Source organism: Triturus cristatus, chromosome 9 (genome assembly GCF_964204655.1).
Source record: "Triturus cristatus chromosome 9, aTriCri1.1, whole genome shotgun sequence".
Taxonomy (NCBI): domain Eukaryota; kingdom Metazoa; phylum Chordata; class Amphibia; order Caudata; family Salamandridae; genus Triturus; species Triturus cristatus.
Window position 1 is genome coordinate 209,337,363 of NC_140592.1, and position 21,813 is coordinate 209,359,175.

The 21,813-nt window shown below is 45.5% G+C and overlaps 1 protein-coding gene and 1 pseudogene across 5 annotated transcripts in view; both read left to right on the top strand.

Annotated features, from left to right (window-relative positions):
• The window catches only part of CFAP20DC (CFAP20 domain containing), a 1,691,586-nt gene that overhangs the window by 146,180 nt on the left and 1,523,593 nt on the right, over positions 1–21,813 (top strand). For all 5 annotated transcript variants that reach the window (XM_085624732.1, XM_085624734.1, XM_085624733.1 and 2 more), the window contains exons 3-4: positions 7,011–7,100; positions 21,156–21,249. In XM_085624732.1, coding sequence (XP_085480858.1) covers positions 7,011–7,100; positions 21,156–21,249 — 184 coding nt within the window. The remainder of the gene's footprint in view (positions 1–7,010; positions 7,101–21,155; positions 21,250–21,813) is intronic.
• LOC146797622 (18S ribosomal RNA) lies at positions 13,523–15,178 on the top strand (annotated as a pseudogene).

Sequence of the window (21,813 nt, forward strand, 5' to 3'; positions counted from 1 at the left end):
CAAAGTCCCAAGCTCGAGCGGCTCCCGCGAAGCGGGGGCCGCGAGTCGTTTTAAAGGTATGCCAATGAGCTGGGGGAGTGTTCGGGAAGAGACCTCAGGTGATAGTAATTACTCCGCTGGAAGGCCTCGCAGTCCCTCACGCCCACAAACAAGCACTGGCGATGTCGATGGAAATGGCAGAAACAAAGTCCCAAGCTCGAGCGGCTCCCGCGAAGCGGGGGCCGCGAGTCGTTTTAAAGGTATGCCAATGAGCTGGGGGAGTGTCCGGGAAGAGACCTCAGGTGATGGTAATTACTCCGCTGGAAGGCCTCGCAGTCCCTCACGCCCACAAACAAGCACTGGCGATGTCGATGGAAATGGCAGAAACAAAATCCCAAGCTCGAGCGGCAAAATCTCCGCCCATATGCTTAAACGGGTACCAGGCTCTACACCCTGGTGTAATGCTAATAATGGACATGAATGTGTAGAGTATTAGAAATATTTTTACCTCTTGCTTGACAACAAGCTGATTTGGGAGCTTCAGTTTTTACTGATAAAGGTCCAAAGACTGTGCCCATTTGATAGAAGTATGTTGGATAATCATTGAAAACATTTGAAAGCACATTTCATGACAAAATATTAGGTGCTCTTACTTCCTCTATCTGTTTCTAATGGGCCAATGTGATCTGCAACAACTTCACGCTCATTCTTCATGAAGAAGTGATGATAAATGGTATGCTCTAAGATCCTGGTTAGTAGCTAAAACACTACAAGTGAGAACTTCACTCCACAAATCAGTCACACGTTCGCAAATGTAAAATGTGTGAGAGGGTCTTATCACAACTCCACTAAGAATCCTCAGCATAGATCACACAATTAAGCATTTGAACAGGGAATCAATATTTGTGAGAGCATTTTTTGAAATGTTAGTCAAAGATTATGATTCAGAGTTTTCTAACAATTTTCATGCTAAAATAGGCTGCCATTTTAAAATTGGTTTCCGTTGTAAAATAGGTTGCCATTGTAAAATTAGTAGCATCGTCACAGGGATTTTGTGCTATCGTCCACCAGGGGCTTTCAGCCTTCAGCAGCAACAAGCACTTATCACTACCCTAACCAATATCGCCTTATCTCATCAGAAGCTGCTGATACTAGGCGATTTTAATTTATGGCAAAACGGCTGCCTTGATCTAGCTCTCAAGAACCTATTGTCTACCTGTGACAGCTTCGGCCTCTCTCAGCTGATCCCCAATGCCACCCATAGAGCAGGGCATAGGCTTGACCTATTATTTGCAGCACCTGACTTGGTGGTTATGGGTGAAACCCTTCCAATGGATTGGACTGATCATTCACTGGTTAAATTCTTACTCCACAAATCGACTGACCCTTTCAAGGCCCCTGCTCCGGCCAAGGAAATTAAATGCAGAAACTGGAGGGCTCTCTCATGTGCTCATCCGTCCGGGGAACTGTTCCATCTGCAACATCTTTTTGATGTGAACAAAAGCACAGTCAACAACTACCAGTCTCTCGTCTCTAGGATCTCTAGGGTGGTCGACACCCACGCCCCCCTTAAAAACAGGACCCGTAGGGGCAAAGACTCTGCCCCCTGGTTCAATGCCGACCTAAAACTGCTTATACTGGAATGCAAACAAGCAGAGAGAAGGTGGAGACGGGATTACAATAAAACTTGCAAAGACACGTGGAAAACCAAGGTCCACGCATACAAAACCCTCATCAAAAAATCTAAAGCTGACCATTACGCCTCCCTGATCTGTAACACCACCAACAATGCCAGGAGCATTTTCAGCATCCTAAACAGCGTCACTAATCCGGAGTCCTGTAAAAATGCGATCATCCCGTCCCAAGATCTTTGTGACAATCTGGCCATCTTCTTCAAGGAGAAAATCGAACTTATCCTTAATGATCTGGATACTCCTCTTAATGCTGGAAACCCCCCTCCCTCGAACACTGTCACTCTGGAGAATCCAGCACCTCACTTAAATGTGTCTCCAGAAGATTTCCTTTGCAAGTTTCCACCGCTAACACTCGAACTTTTCACTAAGATAGCTAGAGGGATCGTGTCTGGGTCTCCACTGGACCCGGTACCCCCGAAAATTTGGAAAGAATTTGAAACTGAACTTTTCCCCCCGCTCCATCTAATTTGTCAGCAATCCTTGATGACCGGCTCTGTCCCTATCCACTGGAAACGAGCGCTAGTCTCCCCTCTACTGAAGAAACCTTCCCTGGACCCTGACTGCTCAAAAAGTTACAGGCCCATCTCATTGCTGCCGTTCCCTGCTAAGATAGTGGAACGGGTGGTCAGCAACACCCTTTCTAACTACCTGGAACGGCATACACTATTGGATGGGGCCCAATTCGGTTTCCGGCCTGCTCATGGCACCGAAACTGCCCTTATTATCGCCTTGAACGAACTTCAAAGGCGAGCAGACAGAAGTCAGACATCATTTTTGATACTGCTCGATATGTCTGCCGCCTTTGACACAGTGAACCACAAGATCTTACTGAGTCGCCTCTGGGAGGTGGGAGTGAGGGATACGGCACTGCAGTGGTTCCACTCTTTTTTGCAGGACAGGCAACAAGCAGTTTCTCTACCTCCTTTCCAATCTACTTTTTCCCCGGTAACGCACGGAGTCCCTCAGGGCTCTGCCATTAGTCCTATAATTTTTAATATTTACCTTAAGCCACTTATTCTCTTGATCAATAGCTTCGGCATCAAAACCATTAACTACGCTGATGACACGCAGATGATCCTCTCCTTGGAAGGAGAGGACTCTATCTCCATAGAGACCTTACACAATTGCCTGCGGGAGACATCAAGGTGGCTGAAGATGAATTCACTTCAGTTTAACGCAGGGAAAACCGAGGTGCTTTTTAACAGTGGCTCGAGGACTCCCTGTCCGTTCCCCAGCAACTTCTGGCCCCCGGAAACAGCTTCTAAGGTACAGCCTGCAGTCTCTGTCCGCAATCTAGGGGTCATGCTTGACCACCAGCTCAGCATGGAGACCCATGTTCAGAAAACCTCTGCCTGTTGTTATGCCATACTGCGCTCTTTAAGGAAAGTTCTACCCCTCCTACCCACCCAGGCTCGCGCACAAGTAGTCAGATGCACTATCCTGAGCAGGTTGGACTACTGCAATGCCCTCCTGCTCGGGGCCCCGGAGTATCTATTAGACAGGCTACAAAGAGTCCAGTCTGCGGCTGCAAGACTTGCCTTGGGGCTCCCGTCAAGATCCCATGGACCATCCGCCTTGGCACATCTACACTGGCTTCCCCTTAGACAGAGAGTGCAATTTAAGGCCCTCTGTATTGTCTTTAGGGCTCTCCACGGTTCCGTTCCTGCCCCTCTTCAATCCAAGTTTGTGTGGTACGTTCCTACCAGAAAACTCCGCTCCTCGGATGCCAAACTGGTGGTCACCCCCAGATTCAAGAAGGTCAGATCTGGAGGTAGATCTTTCGAGGTGACTGCCGCTAGACTCTGGATCTCCCTCCCCGCCGACATTAGACATACCGATGCCCTGCTTCCTTTTAGAAAAAAGGTTAAAACATGGCTCTTCCCGGGCTAGCCCTAGCCTCCCTGTCTCTTCCCCCCCCCCCCTCCTCCTCAGACTCTGTCAGCGCCAGGATGCCTGCCACGGCGACAGTTCGCGCTCTACAAATTCTTAGAATAAATAAATAATAAATAAAAATTCTGGATTGTATGAAGATGCACGCACAGAGCCATGAATGAAAGCCAAACTTTAGCTGTCAAGTATGAAGGAGAACGACCACCCAGAGACACTATCCTTATTTTGGGTATGTTGAGAAAAAAACAGGATGAAGAACGAAGCAGACGTGGACTATGATCAAAGGGTAATAGAACATCAATGAGCTCTGTGCTTTGATTAGGCACTGCTGTATGACAGATGCACAAGTGTTAAAGCATAAGTCTTTCTCTAATTGAAAGCCAGTTCACTTTCTGCAACTGACTGGAAATAGTGGTAGTTCACAAAATATCTGTAAATGTCAGATCCAAAAAACCTAACCAAGGGAATGGGGATTCCGCTAAATGCGCGCAAAAACAAGACCCCTATCCAAAGAAAATAAAATTGTTTTCTTGAGTCCCCTCACTCACCCAAGGTTGCCTCTAGGTGATATGCTTCATCATCGTGGCCATCCCAAACAGCTGCTGCTTAGGGCATGCTGCGACTTGCGGAACTACGTAGGAGCACTTTTTTGTGAAGAAATGTGTAGTGCAGTGTTCATGGAGTGGTGAAAGTGATGTTAAAAATGCCTAGCTAGTGAGCTAATATTTTATTCTCGCTCCTAGTTGGTATGGATAAAAAGGGGGTTAAATAGTAGGGAAAAGATATAACTATTATGTTTATACAGTCCCTAATATTCGGTCGACATGTTTCGAGGTATCCCCTAAACCTCTTCTTCAGGACCACACGGGGACCAGCCCCATGCGTGCCACTCCTTGTGAAAACCTATAATAAAGTGCGGATGCACACCTAATGTGTGAGCACCCGATTCAAAATACATACGGTTTAGTCTTTGACACGTAGTATTTATGCTATGGCAATACTATGCCTCATGGTCTGCCGGAGTAGAGGGGCTTGTAGTCATAGCGTTTGGCTAAGTATTGCATGGCTTATACATGATGCATCAGATACAGGGAAATCCCAGGTAAGGAGAACTACAATAGCGTAGTTATGATCCTACCATAGCTTGGATCACAAGGCAATGAGCAGGTTTTTGAAAATAGAAAAGAAACTTCTTAAACATTCTCAGATACAGAAAGCAGTAGGACAAAACTTGACAACTTTGTGGTGTCTGGTTTAGGTCCTTATCAAAAACAAAGCCGAAAATGCTCACTCTGAACACTGTCTAGTGGCATTGGGCCAAGGCTGGATGGTGACTATTCAAATGACAAAATGCAATAATGACCTACAACAAGACTTTCATTTTCTAGATATGACTTCAAAGGTTGTTAAGTATGTACCCTGCTACAGAAAAACAATTCTTAAAATGTAGTTGAGCTAATTCAGGTTCCTGCCCAGCCACAGAATATTTGAAGTATCAGCAAAGCTCAAATACCACATTTCAGAGGATGTGTTTACTTGGGAAATTAGGTAAAATTTAGGCACGTCTTGGGGATAACCCCTGGGGTACCTCACACATCAGTGATTTAAGTTCCGGCTTGAAAAAGTGGCAAGTTAATTGATTGAGGACAATCTGACAAGATGGAAGCCAGCTATCTAGGATCCTTGTTCCTAACAGCTGTCTTATCTAGTCTGTCAAATAAAGTCTAATGGGAAACTGTGTGAAACATCAGGGCTGTCGATCCACCTTTATCCTTCTCCGTTTTCAATTCATTAAAAACACATATTAGAGCATCCTCAGCATCGTGGAAAGCTCTAAAGCTGGTCTGGGCAGTATCTAGAATAGAGTTATCACTGCCAAAGAAGCCATCTGATGGTTGACTGGAGTTTCAGCTACGCTTTCCATAAAAGGTAGGAGTGAAATGAACTGATCATTATTAAGGGCAGTAAGTTCTGCTGTAGGGTTTTTTACAACTACCAGGGCCTGTTTCCAGAACCAAGGAACCACAGTACATCAAACGAGTGGTTAAAAGCTGTACTGAGATGAGGACAATCAGCAATGTGTTAGACAGGGATCCGAAGAGGATCTCAAATTAACAGAGAGCATCAGTGCCACCATAGATCAGCCATCGAGGGTACAACACTAAGAGACTTTCTGAGGTGATTGATGTAGTCAATAAAGTGTGGGTTGTCAGATTGTTAAAAACGTCAGTACCGAAGGTGTCCTGAATAGTCTGAATTTTAGTTATGAAAGGAGGACCAAACTTCACATAAGTTTAACAAGGGCTTCACAGAGTTCGAATAGCAATCAGGTTGTGATTTTTTTTTTTTTATGATTTCACCAACGTCCCCATAGCATTGGTGGTTTTAGTTATGCTTTCTTTCCTGTAGTTTAAGTCTGCTCTGTTTCATTTGGCTGATTAAAAAAATAGCAATGGTCACGCTGTGCATGGTGGTTTGCGGCTGTCATTAGAATGATGTTGTCCTAATGTCACAGGCACCCTTAAAATATCTTACAGATTTCATAGGCACCTATGAAATCAATTTATTTCACGGGTGCATCTGAAATGTGGGATTTATGCTACTTCAATTTGTTCAGTAAAACAACCAATTAAATATTTTGAAGGAAAAACTTTTTAAAGGAGAATTATGGTTAAAAGTAATCAGAGGCAAAAATTGAAACGATCAATACAAAAAACACAGGCCTTCTTTAAAATGTCTTCGGTTTGGATGGATGGTATGGTTGTGATTGTTCATCTTTAAAAAAAAAAAAAACACTGAAAAACGGCCTCTGTTGCTCTTGATTTGACCTCTGACCGTCTGCGCTCCCTCTCTTAGGCTGCCACAGCAGCTGTACCTCAAGGTGAATATAGCCAGCCTGTCATTTGCATGGAGCCACGCCTCTATGCAAATGAGGGGAAGCTCATTCCCCATTGTGCGAGCACCCAATGGGAGCCTACACGATAGATGTTAAAGAAGGCACCCTGCAGACACTTTTGGATTACCAAAGGACATTGGGAGAACAGAAAATGGGTATAAATTCCTGTTGCTGTGTCTATCGCCGAGATTCTATAAATCTACCAGAGCCATCGTCACTGATTTAACAGTCATGCCATCAAGGCATGCTCTCTCCTACTGGAATTTACAATGTGAGGTCCTAGCATTTCAAGTAGCTACATTTATGGTTTGTTTTCAGGCTTGATCAATGTGTAAATGATGAGTACTTATTGCAAAATATAGTAAATTCATTTGAACAGGATGATTCTTTCTTCACCGATGAAATCTCAGTAGACTGCAGCTCTAACTGGCGTAGAACAGTCTATACAATTTCTAGTTACAGCTGTTATTTGACACCCAGATTTATTTTTACACTGGCGCTGAGTTTTTCATTCAAAGGAAAAATGTATGTGTGCTTATCTCCCCTTCTAGGGTGGCCCATTTGTTGAAATATTTAGTGCCCAAGGGAAGGACCCTACAGCAAAGTGGAAACTATTTGGCAGCCCATCGGCAATCTGGAAAGTAAGTTTATAGAATTTAATTTACATAACCATGTGCAGGATCTACCTGTGAAAAGCTGTTGTCTTTACAAATCTCTCCGTATTTTAAAAAGCATTTAAGAAAGTGGCTAGGTCTCTTTTTCAGAGTATGTAAAGACTGTAGAGTCAACCTCATGTAGGTGGCTTTCCTTGGGTAAACACCTTACCCTGAGACGTGGGTCCGCATATGTTTAAATCGGCAAGGGCACAGTCGTGATGCAAAGGATTTTAGTGCAATCAAGGAAAATGGATTTCCCTGCAGAAGACTGGATAGTAAATGATTTTATCCCAGTGCCATTGCACCTGATGCACTTATTATAGCTATGTCTCCTTAAATCAACATTAAGGAGCCAGCTGACAAAATCACAACATAAAGTATTTTATGACAGTGGTCTGAGTTAGCACCCATGTTAGTCTCCCAATATATTGCATACTTTCCTGTTTGTTTATGGCAAGTCTTTCCCCCACAAAGCAGGGATGGTGTGCCTGTCTTTGCTTGGTTACAGTATAATGCCATTCTGTTTGATCATAGTGGGGTGAGATTGAAGAGTGGCTTGGCTAGCCTCATGAAATATTAAGAGGCAAGCATCAACTCCAGATTAGCCTGCATGCCACGCAGGTCTAACATCCTGTAAGGACAAAATACCTACAACTGGAGAAGAAAGAGTGATAACAAGGAAAATCCTGTCTTCTACTGGAGATCCCAAAAGAAGAAGAGCAAGACGTCAAATCAGAGCTTCACCTGTTCATCTCCAAGTCTTAGGAATGACCCCCCTTATACATCCAGAGCCATTCTTAATAGGAAAAAGCCCAAGATCTTCTTCTTTGAGCTCCATCCACCCGACCACGATGGAGGGCGTCTTAGAGAGACGGAATCCCCTTCTTTTCATTCATTTGTGTTGTGCTACTGCTCGTATTGGATTCTTGTTTTTTTTTTGTTATTTGTACTGGTCCTATGTTTTGTTCTTTGTACAGTGGATAGGTTGGCAATCTATAAAGTACCAGAAATAAAAAACAAATAAATAAATAACTTTATTTATGCGTTATTCCCTTCACGTTCGAGGAAAAATGACTGTTAAATTTTTCTCCATGCAATTATGAGCCTGATCTGCTGTTGTGGGCCTTCAAGAACAGGAGGCAATTCCCCGCTGTTATTGCCTTCGATATTGAGGCACGAAAGCTGTTAACACGCCCTTAGTGAAAATAAAGAAAAAGAACCACAGGAGCAGCACAATCCAGAGCACTTCTTACTGAAAGAGGGGTTTGATTGATTGCTGCAGCACAACTCCTGGATTTACTCCCTCTGTCACTCTTAGAATAAAACTGATCTTTCCATCCACTCTGCTGGCTCCACTCCCATCCTTGACTTGCTTTGTAGTAAAGCATGCCAGAACAACCACAGAAGCAGAGAAACTCAAGCAGAAGCACCGTTGCCTCAGTAGAGTAAAATTTGCCATAGTATTGTTTTCTAACTTGGCCCTTTCTCTTTGGGTAACAAAGGTTCACCAGAGGCATGTGAAGTCCTGCCTAGAAGGAGGACTGTGGCTGCCTCAACTACTTTACGCTTGTCTTTAAACATAAATGGTGTTTTACTAATAGTCAATGTACTTGCAATTGTGTGTTTTTAAAAATGAAACTCCGCATTGTTGACAATCTTTTAAACGTTTAATACGTAAAGAAAATAAAAAATTGCATTGAACATCAAAATTCTTATTTATTATTGTGAGAGTAAAAGCTAATTTTGTGACTGTCTTTTAAGATACCAACCACTCCCTCAAACCTCCCACAATGTCTACCATTCTAACAATATCTTGCATTTACATATTTTTATTCTGGGAAACTAGAATCACCAATGTGGCTAATGTCCCATCTTCTGTATTACAAGTGCATTATAGTTTATAGCACTTGTAATATGACAGACATCTAGCACTTTTTGACAGAATATCCGTGTGCCAAACTCTAAATAAGGCCTGTAGTCTGCTTTCGTCCCTAATCTTCTACCCTGAATTAGTTGTACATAATGGAGCAGGGCATTAGATCATGTTAGCTTGGAGTGTTTGCCCACATTTACAGATTCAATTGAACCTGTATTGTGGTCAAGCATCTGTTTGGACTGTTAAGAGTGATCAGAGAGGCATCCCAAATTAAGACCAATTGTTTGGATTATGTAGTGTTGGAAACAGCGAACTTTTATTCTTGAGTGCTCACAAAAAAGAGGTAAGAATCTTTCCATGTCGATTAAAGTTAGGTGGATCATGAACGTTTGCCATTCCAAATATTTGCTCGTGGTTCTGAAAGGTTTGGGAAACACTATTCTAAAGAAAGGTATTGCAGTTCCTGTGCTAGGCCATGTATGGTACTAGACTTACTCCAGGCCCGAGCTGGAGTACATTTAGGGCAGTTGTGGAGCCTTTTTTAACGTATGTGAAAAATTGTATTTAGTGGTGTGTGAAATTGCACCTTTGAGACATGTAGTCTGTGCACATGAGTGGTGCAAAATATGCCATGTAAATGTCACTGATGACGTTTTGGATTTTAAATAAATAAACAAACATGTCATGTCTGCAGGGCCCCGGCACTGGTGTCCATTCTCTGCCCGCTGTGACACAAAGTGCTCTGGATGGGGTTCCATAGGCTCGGAGAGGGCTTCCCTGCTTCTCCGTCTTAAGAAGCTCTAACCAGACTCAATGACTAAGTTTTGGCTGTCCCGGAAGTGTAAGCCCCGGCCTCAGGCTACATTCTCCAGTCTACCATGAAGCAAAGTGCCCAGGACAAGGTCCCGCAAGCACAATGGGTTCTTCCCTGCTTGGCCAGAATCAGAAGCTGTCACTGAACCCCTGGTCAGATCTCTGGCTAGTCCAGGGCTGCAAGTCACCAACCTTAAGCTCCGTTTTCCAGCCTGTTGTGTTGCTTGGGAAAAGATCCCACAGGCTCTGGGAAGGCTCCCTTGCTCTGTAACGTTAAGTAGATATGACCTGTCTTCAGGTCACAGCTCTGGCTGGCCCAGGTTGAGGCCCCCTGGTACCTCGATGATGGCTGCTATGTTTTTGAGTGCCAAGTTCCAGCTCCTGCAGCCTGGGGTAAGCTCCTCTGCTTGGTCGGGGTGAAAAGCTTCGACGTGACCATGGTTAGGTGCTCCCCATGCCTTGTTGGCCTCCCGCATGGTCCGGTCAGTTATGGAAGTCTCAATGAATGCTTATCAGGCCCAGCCATTGCTCCAGTAGGTTGGACACATTTGTGTGAATGTCCCATCTCTGCCACCTTGTGTGAATGCATTACAAGAAAGGGTGGTGGCCTTCCTTCGGTTTAGTAGGGACAAGGTGCTCGGCGCCTGTTGATCATCCACTTGTTCTCCATTGGCTCTTCGAAGGCCCTGACCAACCTATCCTGTGCATGTGTCTCCCCTCCACTCTTCCTTGAGGAGCTTGTCCCGGAGTCAGCCTTCATGGAGAACAGAAAAGGACCTAAAGTAAACGTCCCAGGAAGGGCAGACACCTCTCAGGTGGTTCCCACCAACCAACAGAGCAAAGCCAAAGCTGCCTGGAAACTTGCTCACTAGTGGTCTGACCAGACTGGAGAGGGGTTTGGTGGTGTACCACACCATTTCCCTGTCTCCACCCAGTGATTTTCCAGAGCATATCAGAATGATTGTTTAGTATGGTGTCCCTGCTGGCTTATACTGGTGGTTAGGGCAGAACCTGTGTGTCTTCCTCAGTCACATCTTGGCTCTGCTTTTCCGATCCATCATCACAGATCAGGCAAGGGCGCCCAGGCATGTTGGATTGTCCTTTCCACACAGTGCCTGAAGGTAGCAGAGCCATCACCCTCATGAAGGCCCGAGGGGTGTGAAGGTAGGTCAGGGATGGCTACTTGTCTCCTCCTGCAACAGGTGTGACTACCTGATTGATCCTGAAAATAGTGTGTGCTTGTCTCAAACATTTAAGCCATGCACACGTAAGAAGTACACACCACCGGCACAGTGAACGTTTGAATGGCTCATTAAATCAGTTATAGTTTCTTTGATAGCTCCATGTGTTACTTCGATAATTGTGGTAATTTGAGGGCCAATCCATGCCAATGAGCGCTGACCTCCAGGGATGCATGAATTTATGATACCAAGAGCAAACTGGGCTAGCCTGCCAGCTTTGTAGACTCTAGATAACCTTGGGCTGATTGTATGTCCTTGTGATGGTGATAATACATTTTGATGTTTGCCTTATCAATTTTGTTAGACTTGACATCTTTGGCGTGGTTTCCCCTGACTTTTTGCCTCTACCACCTGTATTTTTGATGCTGTGTTGGATTTCGTTTTTGCTGGCTTAGATGCTTTGGTCACTATGCCACTGCTAATGAGTGTCTTGAGTGCAAGTGCTCCCTGTGTAAATTGTTATTGTGATTGGTTCTCCCTGATTGGCATATTTGATTTACTAGTCAGTCCCTAATAAAGTGCACTGAGTGTGCCAGGGTTGGTAAATCAAATACTACTAGTGGGCCTGCAGCACTGATTGTGCCAGCCACATGAATAGTCCTGAAACTGTAACTCCGACCTGCCACCACAGTTCTGTGCACTATTGTTAACTGCCATGTCGACTTGGCAAGTGCATCCACTTGCCAGGCCCTAATCTTCCCTTTTCTTATATGTCAGTCACCCCTAAGGTAGGCCCAGGGTACCCCTGTGGGCAGGGTGCAGTGTATGTGAAAGGAAGGACATGCCCTGATGTGTGTGGCATGTCCTGATAGCGAATTACTGCCAATTTTGTTTTTCACTCTTGCAAAGCTACCTGTTCCTATAGGACAGCATGGGGAGTATGTTTATAACATCTTATAAACATAACTGCCCCTGGGAACAAGGTGGGAAAATGAAGTTTAGTATGCATCTTTTAGTGAGGGCGATTTTTGCATTCGGTGTTTGAAAATACCACTTTTGTGGATTGACTGTCTGGGTTTGGTGTGCCAAAGGCTGGAGATGAAGAGTGGCTCCAGAGAGCCTGATGAGTCAGGGCTGGGCTGAATAGACCTGGCCTGCATTTAGAGTAGGGGGAGGAGATTTTGTTTCACCTGAATGGGCCTGGTCTGCTTTCCACAATGCTGTCTCCACCTCCTGCCAGGAAGTTGCACCAGAGAGGACAGAACTGCGTCTGACTGAGCACAGGGCTTCTCTGCACAAAGAGAACAAAGAGATTTTGGGGTATAAGTATTAGACCCAAAACCCCTGACCTTTAGACTACTTCTGGAATCAAGAGGAACATTGGCCAAGAAGAAGAGCTGGAGAAACTGAGAAGTACTGCCCTTGCTGTGTGTCTAGGGTTGGCCTGCAGTAGCTGTTTCTGCCAAGGAAAGGAGAAGGACTTTGCTGTGTCCTGTGTCCCCTGCTTGAGGAAAGTCTTTAAGGGCTTGAGTAGAGCTTGCCTCCTGTTTTGAAGTCTCAGGAACACAAAGACTTCACCCCCAGCTCCCCTGAACTTCCTTGCTGGGAGTTCTGACCTGCCAGGAGTGCCTCTGACTGTGTGTGGCCTCTGGAGGTTGTTTTCACTGCTGGGTGCTGGAAAGCAATGCAATAACATGAAAATTGGTGCATCGCTCTTCTTGCAACAATTTTTCCGATGCAACGCCGTGGTCCGAGAAGAATCTCCCTGCACCGCCAAGCCGCTGCTAAAATCGACGCAGCGCCTGTTGCCACTGCAAGAATCAACGCATCGAGGGATCGCGGCTGGAGAAATCAAGGCAGCGCCGCTCGATACCGCCGCATCGTTCGTCGCCGCATCCCGGATTTGAGCGCATCGTCTCAGAATCGATGCATGGCTTCCCCCTACAGACCGGACCCGACGCACCGCTCCCCTGTGTCCAGCGGAACTGTTGCATCGCATCCACGAAGGTCTTAGGGATCGACGCATCTCTTTGTTTTTCAACGCTTCCCATCGCTGCGGCTGTTTGGCTTGGTAAATTCTGTCGCAACGACAGGTACTTTGCAAGAAATCACGCAGCCATAGTTTTCTATAGACTCAGTTGCTAAAACCTTTTGAAAGTAATTTTTCTTAATACTTGTATGTTGGATTTTTGTCGTTTTGGTCTTGTTAAGTGTAGATAAAGATACTTGATTTTTCAAAACGGTGTGGTGTCCATTTGTGGTGTTATCACTGTGTTACTGTGAGTGTTGGTACAAATACTTTACACATTGCCTTTTGGATAAGCTTCTCTGCTCGTGCCAAGCTACCAATGGGGTGAGCAGGGGTTATCTAAAGTGTGTATCCCCTTTCCCCTTTCCCCTGACTAAAAGCAAGGGTCCCGATTTGGACAAAGGTAACTACTCTGCCAACTAGAGACCCTCATTTCTAACAAACCTTCAATGGGACTTTCTGATGCTATCTCAGTGACAATGCGAAAAAGTGTTCTAGGAGCGAAGAATCCCTGCCAAGCTGACGGGAGGACTTATCTGGAAAACTAAACAGTTTTTTAATAAAATTCTGACAAATTTAAACAACTTTGTCAAATTAATGACACTTTATCCAGTGTTGAAGCTTCTTTTATTTTATTCAGTAGGTCGATATCATTGTGGTTTCTTGGTAGCAACTGATTTGCAACACAAATGTTTATTCAACTTAATGCATTTCGGGTCAATGATGGCCCTTCATCAGGGGTCTCATTGAAATATTCAAACCGATGTTATGGGAAGTCCTGACTCCGGAAACAGGAAACGCTACCTCAGTGACCACAGGTAATGGGAAATCATGGTTCTGGAGAGGAAGCCTGAAAAATGGCTACCATATCCAAGGAAGGTAATGGCTGCACAAAGTACCCACTGAGACTCTATCTGGCAATGATAAAAATAACAATGAGGCCCTGTAATTGTAATTAGTACACTTTAAATCCTTTGACAAAGATCCATTGGAGGACAGGTCTGGTGCCAGCAGCTGCTGTAATTCCAGCTTGAGTAGCGTATATTAAATTTAATACAGTTAAAAATGTCTACGTTTGATCTTAGGATCAAACTGAACAGCAGGGTTACCTGCTGCTTGGCCCTGCCTTTTGGGGCCCCATTGGTGCTCTTGACTCAGTGCCCTGGGGGTCCTAAACATTTACTTTACACTCTAATTTTTTCAAAGCAGGCCGGATCCTGAACACTTCAGCTAAGAATAATGGAAGAGGACACTGGTTCTATTTTGTTGGTTTTTGGAACTGGGACCATGATTATTAGGGACAGGCAAGGGTGTACATATTTGGTTGCTAGGGGTGAAGTTTGTGGACTGGCACAAGATAAACCAAAGCGAAAGCATTCACCTAGAATATTTTATTTAATCAGGAATTAAATCTGAGATTCAAAGACAATCCAATACCGTTGAAGTCCCGAACATAAGCAATGCCGACTAGCTATCTGGAAGCGTTATTCCCATTACACTCCCTCAAAGCACCTTCCACAAAATCAAGGTTTTTGGGTTCTGTAGGAGTATGTTTGCAAAGCTGAAAATTGAAGGAATTGATGGAAGGGTACCCCCAGGAGTGGAACTTGTGGCTTAGTTTCACATAAAAGAAGAAATCTTTTTCAGCCCGGATATGAAAAGGATTGACGGATTGATAGTTCTTTCTCGATTCTGTGAGTAGTTGTACATGGCCATTCTTGGTTGGTGGAGAACTGTGTCTGGTTAGTTCCAACAATGAGCAAGACCCCACCATGCTAACCCCGGTGGTCTTCGTTCAACTTCTTAGAGGCACAAGCACCATTTAGATACACAAGGTCAAGCTATAACAGGTATGTGATGCCTTAGATGTCCAGGGCTGCATGCGTGCTACACTGAACAGATCAGCGAGTGTATACCCTTTGCTGAGAAGCGCAGGTAACCCTCTGAACCCTATTTGTGATCAGGATTGGGAATTGCAATTATTTACCATGAATAAGGAATTCCCAGTAAGTGCAGGCCATAAGACTCCATTTAATGAAGTCCCTGACCTTTGTACACACAATCCATCTCTACTACCTGTTGGATGGTTTAGTAAGGCCTACGGATTGGCCCTGCAGAAAAGATTATCAAACAAGGTTTGCCTAGATGAACCTCCAGATCATTGATGGCAGAGCAGCCAGAGTTTTGATGGTAGCAACCTGAATCTCGGCTGCCTGCCAGACAGAACACAGTCACAGGGCCTGGTACCTCCCCATAAGTTCTGGTCACTTGGAAGAAGACCACCCTTTTCCTACCAAGGAGGTTTTGACCAATACATGTGAGGGCCAGGGAATCGAAGAAAGACCTCCCCAGTTGAAACCCAGGCTCACCTAGTATTATTCTGAGGAGCCAAATTGCAGTGCGTGACTGGGGTGGACCTGGGAGAGAGACCATGCCACCTGGGCCCTCCTTTGCCTAATTCCGTCCCATCTGTACTGTAAGTGGCTGAGGGGTTATCTGCTCCGGTCAGCAGGGCCAGCGTGGAATGTGAAGGAACTGGAGCCAGGAGTGAACCCCCGACTACTCTCGCCTGTAATGCTCTGCTGCTCAGAGATGCCTGGGCGCGCACCCCACTGGTGGTGGGCTGGTGTCACTTCGAGAGGTGGGAGTGCACTTGGTCCTAGCTGCTTGGACTTCCATTCGCCCAACTCGGTAGTTATGTGAGTCATTCCAATGGTGGAAAATATCCTGACTTTTCTCCACTGGTGCCTTCCCAATGGGGGTGGGGGTCACAGCACAGCTTGGTGCTGCATCCGACCCAGGAGACTTTAAATGCTCACGGGTCAAGTCCTACCTCCGGCCGGCTGCTGAGGTGGTCAAGGAAGAATTAACGTCTTTGGTAGGGATCTGGGGGAAACGGGGAAGGGGAGTGAGAAACACTGGACTGGATCACACTGTTCAACAAGGAATTCTTGGAAGATGAGTGGCATCTTGATGTTGTGTAAACAGGTTTTCTAAACCAGATGAAGTGAAGACCAACATGATAACAAATTAATAGGGGATACCAGTTGTGAGAAGGTGGCCTGATATATGCTGTCCACTAGTTCTAGTGGGCACCTTGTATCAGTCCAAACAACCCCTTATGGTGAATGGTTAAAAACCACCTTATGTGAAAGCTATCCTAGTGGTAGCTATGGAGAGCAGCCTTCAGGCTAAGTCTTGAAGGAATGTAAAGCAGCTTGTTTTACCAGACTATAATCTCTTGAATGATCAAATAAAAAGACAACCACACCAGGTATATATTCAAAATATATGTATTTAAGGTTAAACACACCCCTCTATTCTCTTTATGAGACTGGAGTTTGAAGTACTTTAGTTACAAGTGATTAAGCATCAGTAAAAGCACAAATACACGTTTGAGCCCTAGGGGCGTACCAAACCATATACTAAAAATGTGGTATAAGAACAACGACTGTAATAGGCACTAGGCCTATTGCCTCTAGAATCGCTGGGACCCCAAGGAACCACCCAAGGTAGGAACACAGGGGACCCACGGGAACTGTATGCAGTGTGGAAACACAACCGCGGGTTCCTATTAATTTCTATGTGGGGAATGTCGCGGTTGGAAATTTAAAGATTAGGGACACTTCTAATCGAGTCAGGACCAAACCCTCTTGGACTTAGGAAGTTCTAGGGCTAGCACCCACGAGAGTACCAGAGTACTCGAGTTACCTCACCCAGGGAAGCCGTGTGCATAGGTGTCTTTTGGTGTCGGGTTGCGTCGTCGATTTCAGTGGAAGCCTGCAAAGAACTGCTGCGGACGTGAAGAGGAGAAGTGTCGGAGAGATCCAAGACTGGATCTAGGATGTAAGGAAACTGAAAGCAGTGGGGACAGAGTCTGGGTCACTTGCCAGTGACCTAGGGCAGGATGGACCAATGCCCACAGATGTCGGGTGCTTCAGGTGAGTTGATGGGTGTCTTGACTCTTCAGCCACGAGGTCCAGGAGGCGTTGACGAAGTCCACGAGCCGGATTCCAGCTGTCCCACAAAGTGTGTCGAGTGCTGCGGTGTCGGCGACCAGGAAGGACCCCACAAGCCTTGGCAACGGCAAGTCACAGGAAATCAGAGAAAGGACTGCGGTGCAGACCAGCAGGTCTGATGGACTCACCCAGCGAGGGTAAGTAAGAGCAAGTCTGGAGCAACCAGAAAAGCCCCAACAGAAGTGAAGTTGCCTTGGTGGGGACCTGCTAGCCAACGGGCTAGTTATCGCGAAGGAGCCTCGAGCGGTCGCACTGGAAGCTGGCCCACGGGTCACTCGTGGAGTGGAGGCCAACAATCTTCGGTGCAGGAGGTGCTCAAGGCTGGGGCTACTCTGAGCCCAAAGCACAACTTCGAGGATTACCAGGAAGGTGTTGTTTGCTGCAAAAGTTCACGGTGTCCAGGGGTCACGGTTCCACGTTACCCACGATAGCCACGGGCCTCAGCTTTGCTGTGGACTCAGGGTAGCCTCGGGGAAGTCTGGAAATCCACCTCTGGTGATGCAAAGACTTTGGCGTCCGGCGGGAGCTTCAGCAATGCAGACCGGTCAGTTGCTTCTTTGGTGTCTGCCAAGCAGGGGAGTCACTCCTTGACCCCAAGGGAGATTTCTTCCATCTTCTAGTCATGATAGAAAGTCGAAGGTCCAGGATATATGTTTCAGAGGTTCGTCCAGGCTAATCTAAACTCCTAGGGACTGGATTCCTATACTTATACTAAGTTTAGGGGATGGACTAACTCTAAGGCTCCACCTATGGGTGGGCCTGGGGTGGGGGTGGTTACACCCCTTCCCCTTTGTCCAGTTTCGCGCCAGAGCAGGGGCTGAGTGCCCCTACAACCGGTTTGAACTGGACTATGCACAGGGACACCTTGTGTGCCCCAGGCAGTGTCTCAGAAGCATTCTCTTAATGCACCCACCCTGCCCCAATACACATCTGCCTGTCTGGGGAGGTGGTTACACCTTCCTGTGACAGGAAACCTATTGTCCAGGCCTCCCCTCCCGGAGTTTCGGTCAGTGGCATCCATTTTGTGATGCCAGGGCTTTGAAAGGATTTAACCAGGTCTAGCCAGTGTGAATATGTCTCTCCCTCTAGAAGGGTGGAATGCCACCCCCGCCGCCAGAACTGGCAGGGGGGGGGAGGGGTAGTATTCCAAAGTGTTTGACACCAAACACGACATGTTTTGATGCAGCCATCCCAAAGTTAGCATTTACCGCGAGGTTATAATGCACTTAAGAGTATAAGGTATGGCTGTATCACAGAACAGCCATAAGGAAGTATTTCCGAATGCTGCAGAGGGGCTCAGCTCATGCTTGGGCACCCTCTCACTTAAAACCAAGCACTCTGCCTTCAGGATTGTTAAGGCCTGCCATAGGAGTAGCTTATAGGTTTATATGTGTCTGTATAAGGTAGTGATATAGGTAGCCTATACCACAGTAAGGGGTGCAAGCACACCCTTACCCAGGTTGCAGTAGCAGACCTGTGGTGTCATTTTGGAGTGCTTCCCAGGGGTGGCATAATACATGCTGCAGCCCCTGGTAGGCCTCTGAGGTACCTATGCCCTAGGTACATAGTATACCATATACTAGGGGCTTATAAGGCACTCCAGAATCCAATTAGATATGTACCTAATGTACATGGAAACCATTTTAGTGAGGAAGCAGCTAGGCTGTGGGCCTGATTAGCAGGGCCACAGCCAGACTAAGGTCGAAAAACAGTGAAACACTAGCAAAAAGTGGGGCTACCCATGTGAAGCAGATCCTACTCTCCTACACCAGTCAGGTTGAACATTCACAATACAGCACTGTCTGGGATGCTACCTGGCTTCGACAGCAGTAGTTGCTTTGAAGAGCCTTGAACAGACCTGGATTCCAGTTAAGAGCCCAAGACGTCACCACATACTCACCTGTCAGAAGCTGGAAGGCAAGTGAGAGGGAAAGCATACGAACACAGCCACAAGGAGTAAGGGAGACCTGCAGTCAACAAGCAAAGAGAACTGAGAGGTTAGAGTACAACAAACGTGTATGACTGGTAATGAGTGAAAGCTGGCATGCTAGCCCTGAGCCACAACTCACGCCACTTTGCCAAGGAAATGCTGTGTGATGCTCTGCTTGCAATAACACAGAAGTGACCCAAAAACAGGAAATTAGTAACTGAATTTGCTGGCAACTGTTGATTTAGTGTTTGTCGCCCCCACTACTTCCACTAACTTGTTTTCCACAGTCTGAGCCCTCCGTGCACCTCATGTATGATTGTATATCTGCACTTTTACCGAATCCTGACAGCAGCATTTTTCCCCATATCAGTACACTATGTAACAACATGATGAAACTGTCTCAGAATATTTTTGTATTCCTACACCAGGCAACATGATTGTACTTCTTACTGTATTCTCTGAATTGCTCCAAGTGTCTCTATTTAGATCTTTTTAAGACATATGCACAACATGCATCTATTCCAGAAATGTAGTGAAACCTACGTGAGGATCCAAACTATCTCTGTGTACATCCACCCATCCATCCACTCACCCTCCCACATTTTCACGTTAATAATGAGTCTTTGTCTGCCCAGTTGCAGTCAGTAGAGGCCCATCAAGAGCCCTGCGCCCGCAGTAGCTGCTACAGTAGGGGGTTGACGACACCCCTGGCCGGAAGAGTACCTTGCCCTGTATGTCTCCTTCAACTTGGGTTGCATTCCAACTCATTGTTTTTACCCACCATGCCAACTCAGATTAGACCCATCCATATGCAAATCAGCTGTAGTGCCTCTTCAGTCGGGTACAGCTTGGTTCCAATGGCACTGTGACCACAGGATCCATGTCTGAGCATATCCTTGGCCACTTACAGGTTTACGGAATTCATGCTATATCTGTACTGACTAGGTCTAATAAGGTCGAAACCATTCTGTGGTTGCTTGTAACACCTACTGGAGGGGGCTCTGCCTGGCTGTTCGGGATGGGGTCAGTACTGATTTGCATAAAGGGATCCTCCGTTTAGAGTGTCCTAGTGGGTGAAAAACAATGGGTTGGAATACTACCCAGAGCAGTTGCCAGTGGTTTAGACTATTTGCAAGCATGCCCACTATAAACTTATGTATGTTTTATGTAATGCCGTAAGTGGCCAAGGTTATGCCTAGATGTGGATTCCTTGCTCACTGTATAACAGGGATAAATTATACCTCACTGACAAGGTCCAATAAGGCCCAAACCGTCTGGGGTCGCTTGTGGTCCCTTCTGGAGGGAACTTTGCCTGGCGGTTAGGGGTGGACTGCTCCAACAAGGAGCTGGGTTAGTGTTGATCTGTATAAGGCAGGCCTCTGTTGCCAGCAGCACAGTGGGTGAAAAACGATGGGTTAGCATGTTACCCAGAGCAATTGCCAGTGGCTTAGACTATTAACAAGCACTTCATCACCTTTAATGTGTTTTGAACTCAATACACCCCAAACCCTTCTGCAAGACTAGGCAACAAACCATGAATCTATTATGTTCAAGAAAATAATTTAAAAAATGTCCTTAAACGTAACCAAATTATAGGACAGCATATTGATTTGTTCCTTTCTATGTCAGAGAGATGATTACTTTGAGAACAACCCCCAACCATGGATATTATGTGAATTCAGGAAAGTCAAAGGGAATTGATTCCTGGCATCCTTACTCTGTGTGTTCTGTCCTATCAGTGTCATCAACCCTTGAGACTCTTTTCTTCTCTTTGCTCAGAGTCGTGTTTTTTGACAGATTTAACGTACCCTAAACTTGCCATATTGATAGGTGGCACTCTGGATATCCGGTTCAAATCTGATCTGGAACTGCTTTAATGGCAGTGTCTGTGGCAGGTTATATATATACTGTTGAGGAAATGCAATTCATTGCAGTTTTTTAGAGCTGTCCGTTATATGACTTCATTTGTGAACATTTCAGACCACGTCACTTAAAAAGGGCAGGTTTTTAAAATGATGTATTCTTCTTGTTTGGCGTTCAGTGACTGTACCTTGATATGCTGAGATCTTCATTGTCATGCACTTCAGGCACCTTCATCAACACATGCACTTCTGAGCTATCTGTGACAGCACTCCAGATGTTGTTCTGTTTTTGCTACGAGTTGCTAACTTTGATCCTCCCTTTGATTCCAGGTCTTTGATAAGGACGTAAAGAGTTTTGTCTTTGTCCTTGAAGGTAGCAGTCAAACCAATAAGATGCAGATGCCAAAAGAAAACAAGCAGACACGTAAGTGCTGTGGTTTAGTTAGAAGATCAGACCGGATTTATTTCTATTCCCTCTCTGACTGAATTAAGCTAGTTGTATAAGACGCAATGCAGTAATAAAGCAGAACAACTCGAAATGTATTTGATTGAAATTAATAATCTAATATTAGAGTATGCTCAGGGCCCTTTTGCTCCTCAGTGGTATCATTGTCAACAGTGAAGCACCATGACCTGGTCCTGCAGCGACGCTAACTGTGCAAGGGCTGGATAAAAAGGTGTGTCTTGAATGAGATTATGAAGCAAAGGTGACAACCTGAGCCGATACCTGAGTTTCCAGTTGTGTCGTCTAATTGCATGCGGATGTTGAGGTGTCTACCATCTCAATTAGGTTACTGCGTCTTTGATTTTCAGTTGTTTTTTAAGTATAATAAAAAAATGATAAAGCAAGTATTTGGAAACGTAATAAGTCGTGGTTTTTTTTGTTGACTTGCGTTGACTTGACGGGCAAATTTGTGTGTGCAAGAATGAGTCGACGAATCCACGCAATTTTGTTTCGGGGTCTTGGCCAACACATAGTTTGTAGGAC